This window comes from Schistosoma mansoni, chromosome W, assembly GCF_000237925.1.
Source record: "Schistosoma mansoni strain Puerto Rico chromosome W, complete genome".
In the NCBI taxonomy this organism is placed as follows: domain Eukaryota; kingdom Metazoa; phylum Platyhelminthes; class Trematoda; order Strigeidida; family Schistosomatidae; genus Schistosoma; species Schistosoma mansoni.
Window position 1 is genome coordinate 23,005,927 of NC_031502.1, and position 6,012 is coordinate 23,011,938.

General features: G+C 34.2%; 1 protein-coding gene across 1 annotated transcript in view; it reads left to right on the forward strand.

Annotated features, from left to right (window-relative positions):
- Positions 1-1,753: 1,753 nt before the first annotated feature.
- Smp_056370 (pbs lyase heat-like protein) overlaps positions 1,754-6,012 on the forward strand; it is an 8,365-nt gene continuing 4,106 nt past the window's right edge. The window contains exon 1 of the mRNA XM_018789011.1: positions 1,754-2,189. Within this exon, the coding sequence (XP_018654496.1) occupies positions 1,788-2,189 (402 nt within the window). The 5' untranslated portion in view covers positions 1,754-1,787. The remainder of the gene's footprint in view (positions 2,190-6,012) is intronic.

The following is a 6,012-nucleotide window of genomic DNA, read 5'->3' on the forward strand; positions in this document are numbered from 1 at the left end:
TATTCAACAAAGGACCAATCCGTTTTTTTTGTGTGTGTTTTCTAGTCGACTTTCTTTTCTTGATTTGGAAAGAACTCTATTCAACAGTGTTATACCCTTTTTTTTGTTTGGTTACACTATTTTAAAAAAAGAAGTATTTGTGTACTGACAGAAATAGTTGTATGATGTCAAATATACCAAATATATATACATATACTACTCAATAAATATATTTTAAGTTCTCATTGGTTGTGTTTGTGAATTCAAAGAGTTAGTCTGTGCTCATATTTTTGTGTTTTTACTGTTTATTTAAACTATATTGTTTTTACAAGCAAAGATGAATAGTGGCTAGCAATGGAATCCAGGATGGGAGTTTCGTCCTATTTAGAGCTTGTCAGCTGGATGTACCTGCATCTTAGAGTTGATATTCACTCCGGGACTCGAACCCAGTAATGGGAAGATTCAAACAAACAGTACAAAATGTATATTATTTTTGTAAAGAAACTACTTTTGTACATTCAGTAGATATTCGTCAGTTGTATCATATATATATTGTTAGTTGTTCATTGTATTTTCATTGAAGTTGAATAGTGGCTTACAATAGACTTTAAGAATCATATTTCTTGTGGTTACCAAAGTTGTTGTTTTTACGGGATGAATTTGCGAACTCGATGCCAAACCTCCTCCTTTTCTCAATTTTACAATCTACAGAAACTGTAGGAGGGCTCCAGTCAGAGTTGACACTTATACTTCGATGCAGATATATTCAGTTGACATGAGTCTCGAGTGGGAAAAAACATGCGTTTTGGTTTCTAATTCTAGCCAATATCACAACTTTATTAAAATACTTGTGACTAAATGGTAACAGTTAAGCAATCTGCTCAAGATACAGATATAACAAAATAAGGGAGTTGTTTTCAAACCTCAACGTTAACAATTGAAAAATGCAAATTTTTATGTATACTGCCCCCATTGTACTGTTCATCGTAACATCTAATTCTCTGTAACGATATATGACTTACAAAAAAAAATATTGTTGGAGTGCTCGTATGCAAGAACAATGTCACATGTCATTTATATTTAATCAATTGATCTTAGTTACATGTTAGTATGAGCTCAAATAGAATTAAAACTGAGTGGATTTAACAACTGTTTGTGCAACGTACGCCGAATTGAGTTCTCAATCTTCAGGTCTCATAGTGAGCATGTTAAATTCATACCGCTCATTTAAAATCTTGTATCCCACATTTTTGACTTCAGTTATTCAATTCAATGATTATCCATGGTAACACTTGTTTCACTCCTAACATGGTTAAAATACATCACGGTATTGTCGTTTAAAACGAAAGGTTTTAAGTCCCAATATCAGTATGTTGATTGACTATCAACTTTCCAGTTGTCTAAATTGATGTTTGAAAGTATAAATATGTAAATCGACTTCTGAAATAAAGCCATCATTGTGTATACTTGTCAATTACGATTTACCAAGTGATTAGGCTACTACTACTGAAGCCATTCAAGTTATCAGCGAAAATATCATCATCATATGTGTTTTTATAATTGACCTAAATCAAAACATGAGTTTCGGCAATATAACTCAGTCGATCTGTAAACAGATCTTTTTCTGTACGAGACTTTTCAGTAACAGGTTCGACCTCATTTATAGAGTTGTATGGATTGGAAAGTTTTAAACTGAAAGTCGATTGATTTACTGTAAAATTTCACCCTTAAAATCATTTAACTAATATTTATTTGTTATTTTCTTCTTGATTCATTTCTCTACTCAATAACTTCAAGCAGTTATTATTATGACTCCAAAACCAGTTTCCGAAACAGAATTACGTGAATGGGGTAAATGTTTATTAAATCCATCCGCTACTCTAGTTGATCGTTCACGTGCTCTTTGGGGATTACGTCATGCTGCTGAACCATTAGCACTTGAATTATTAGCTGATTTTGTTTGTAATTATGTTAAACCATCACCTATCGCTAATGATCTATTACAACATGAAGCTGCTTATTGTTTAGGACAACGTGGTGATCCAAAAGCTGTACCATATCTTTTAAATGCTCTACATAATGATAAACATGTTACACTTATTCGTCATGAAGCTGCTGAAGCATTAGCTGCTTTAAGTGGATGTGATGGTGCAGATATTGAAGTAATTGAAAAAGCTCTAAAAGAATATGTTAATTCAAATATAACTGAGGTAATGTTTGATTTTGCCAATTTCATGTGTAAATTTATTTGTTTGTTTTTCATTTATGGATTGATTAATTGACTTAATAGTTAAATTATTTTAATTTCTAACTCAAAGGTTATGGGTTCGAGAACATACATACTACTTACTTCATTTTGAGCAGCGGATAATCTCACTGGCTCTCACAAAAAAATTACAATTCAAAGTTGAGTACATAAACCATCTGGATTTGAGAAATGACATTGTTTTTTATAAATTAAAGAAAGTCTCTCTGGGATCAAACGATTGCTTAGTTGTTAAGGCATACAACCTCCATCTACGAAGTGTCAGGTTCGAGATCCTCCTCGCTAAACCAGTATCATTAGTTCATACATTTAGAGTGTGGCTCATATCTAAGTGCCTAGATAATAAGTTAATTTAATTTCTAATTTCCAAATGAAATAGATAATATAAGGTGTGAAACAATTTTCTAAGCCAATCGGTTGATACATACCGAACCAATTGCTTAACTTAGAATATCCAACTTGGATTCAGTTAATGTTAATAGTTTCTAATTGCTAATCTATGCTACACTAACCACCGCATTAAAATTCTTAGAATTCTAGAATTTTCATAGTTGAAATCATGAGTCAATTGAAGCTAGACCACCATGGAAAACCTGGAAGCATTGGACGGCTATTTCGTCCTATTATGGGACTCCTCAGCAGTGCGCATTCACGATCCCGCACTCGCGAACCAACTAGTCTCGCGCCAGAGTACTTGACCAATAGACCACTGAGCCGGCATCCGACGATGTTAGAATTCATTAGTTTAGCAGAATGAATTTTTTTAGGGATTCCATTTCCGATTATTTTAATGATTTACAATAGAAAAACATTGTTTAGTCCCCGGATCTATCTTAATATTGATTGTATATTCATTCATAGTTGTTTTTGCCAAGGAAATCTCAAGTTATCTAGTGTTTTGTTAATAAATGATGTTTCTTACATGTAAAGATGATCGTAATAACTTTTGTTTTCAATTCAGCTCTGCCGTCGTTTGATTGGTTACTCTGACTTTTAGTTTACTAATTTCGCTATTTGTTTCAAGGTTATGTCTTTTGATATGTATTCAGAGTTGCTCGACTACAAATTTCTTTTCTTTGAATATTGAGCTTCTCTTGATTGTCTATCTTGTCTTTTCAATAGTCAGGGGATTATTATTTCACTATCTGCGTGTCAGTTGTCTGATCTATCGTAGCAGGGGTGTCTTTTACGAAATTGGGTCAGTAGACAGGGAGGATCCATCTAGTGGAGTGGGAAAATCCTCATTACAAACCACTGCTACACATGGACTCCATGATCCTGAGGGACCAAGTGGCAAATCAACCTAATGTTGATCACGGGCCACCATGGGACTACATCCCCTAACTTCGCTCCACTTTCTTGTGGATTAGACTTTTAGATCGAAGGCTCCGGGAGTGGCCACCTAAGAAAACCACCTGTTTCGGTCTGAGCACCCAGACAGTATCTCAGCTCTCACACAAATCAAATGACGAAGTGTGATGCATATATATTCAATGCGTCCTTGTACTAATATTTATGCATTTAAATAAATAAAAAAATCTATTAAGTTTACGTAGACTTGGCTTTGTATTAGGAAAATATCCCAGTCGTTCATAATTAGAAATTATCATAGGCAATAGCAAAGCTGAAAACTTTGCTTCGCTTGTTTTTGATGGAGTTTTGTTTTCTAAGCTGGATAGTTTGGTCGTGTAGCTTTCATCGTTATTCTGAACGGCATCATCAGCACAAACTTCAGGTAGAAGTGAAGTGTTCGAATTTCTCCACATATGACTCATAGCTTGTCCTGTAGACCTCGATGTTGATTGGTTATTGTTGACCTTTAACCTGTCATTGTTTACTTCTTTATTTTGGTTGTCCGTTAGTTGTGGACACACATTCGACTGGGAAAATGTTGAGACCTTGGTTAGAGGCAATTCTAAAAACACCAGAGAATTTTTAAAAGTTTGGCAATTAGGTCAATCCGCAATCAACAAACACATTGAAATCGATTCAAATTATCAACCAATCAGAAAAATTATAAACAAATATAAAACCAAAAACAATTCAATGGGAGATACAACCAAAATAGAGAAATAAACAATGACAGGTTAAAGGTCAACAATAACCAATCAACATCGAGGTCTACAGGACAAACTGTGAGTCATATGTGGGGAAATCCAAACACGTCACTTTTACCCTAAGTTTATGCTGATGATGTCGTTCAGAATAACGATGAAAGCTCCATGACCAAATCATCCAGCTCAGAAAACAAAACTCCATAAAAATTATCTACCTGAGATACAAATCTTTTCCACCATCTCAAAATCATATGAGCGTAGTATACGCTTGTTTTCTGGTTTATTTTGTTCAGCTTTGTATGCTTTGCACTGTAGATACTTTATCTAAAAATAATGCTACCAGAAAATTCATTAATTCTTCAAATTGAGTCGATAAACGGATATCTGACTGTCGCTATTTCTTATTTTCAAACTGCACGCGTACACTGTTGAATCAAGCGTCATTAAACTCACATCTCTAATGTCTGATTCTCAAATACACGTTGAAGAGAATTCTCTAAATGTTTGCTTTTTTCTTGTCTACATATGGTCGTTATTTGGAGCGTTGAGTGAATAGTCATTGGAAGCTTAGCATAAGTTCAGTTGAAAAGTATTTGGAGTTGCGTCTACCGTTTGCGTTGATATCCCTATTGCCATAGCTAGATCCGAGTCATAACAAATTTAATGCTTGTTTTACATAAGTCCCATCTGAATTATTATATTTATATTCAACTTAATAATTTGTCTGACAATATTTTCAAGTTTAAAACTTCTCTATGTAAACAACACTGAAAATGAACACTTGGTTATGGAAAAATTTAAGATTTGGAAAGGATGCCACCATTATTATTGTTATTCGTGATGCCACCTCGTGTATAGATGAGTTTTTCGTGCTGATAGCCTCCAACTATATAAAATTTAAACATGGTGCATGAAATGTGGATTTATTTGGCCAGCTGATCATATTCCAAACATGATTACTAGCGTCCAATTATTGTTAAGGACTAGACAAACATGACATTGATTACTGCTCAATGATCACTGAGTAAAAGTGTATCAGTTCTATAAGAGATCTCTTGTGGTCCAAATAGCTCCGTGACAGAACGTCTATCTATAACTTCTTGATGAAATGGATTCAAATTTTACAATAAGCATTAGTCCCCTTACAATTATAGGTATATTTTGTTGATAGGTATCATTTAACTAAAAACCAGCTTTAAATATGAATTCTTGACTACTGCTTCCAAACAATTCGCGTTATTGATATCTCCACTCCTCTGTGTATAACTAAAACCTAACACATAGATCACTATATAGAGTTATAGTAACTAATTGTCACATAAGCAACATGGGATGGTGACTAGCAGTGGAATCCAGTACGATACACTTTTCGTCCTATTTGGGACTCGTCAGCTGGATATACCTGCATCTCAGAGCCACCTGCTTGTGCAATGGGGTTAAGTTTAAATTCACTTTGTATTGTTTGGTTGAATCTTCCCATTGATGTTTAGGCCTGCAATTGATCAATCTCTTATTGGCATATGTGCATACTGTGCGTATTGCCTCGATATAGCCTGATCAATTGCAGTCCTAAACATCAATGGGAAGATTTAACACAGGCCAATCAGTTTCAACTATTAAAAATATGAATCAAATACACTGTTATTTAGTCTAGTTTTATATGTGCATTCTGACCACATTGTTGTAGAGCAAATATCGATAAACATTTGG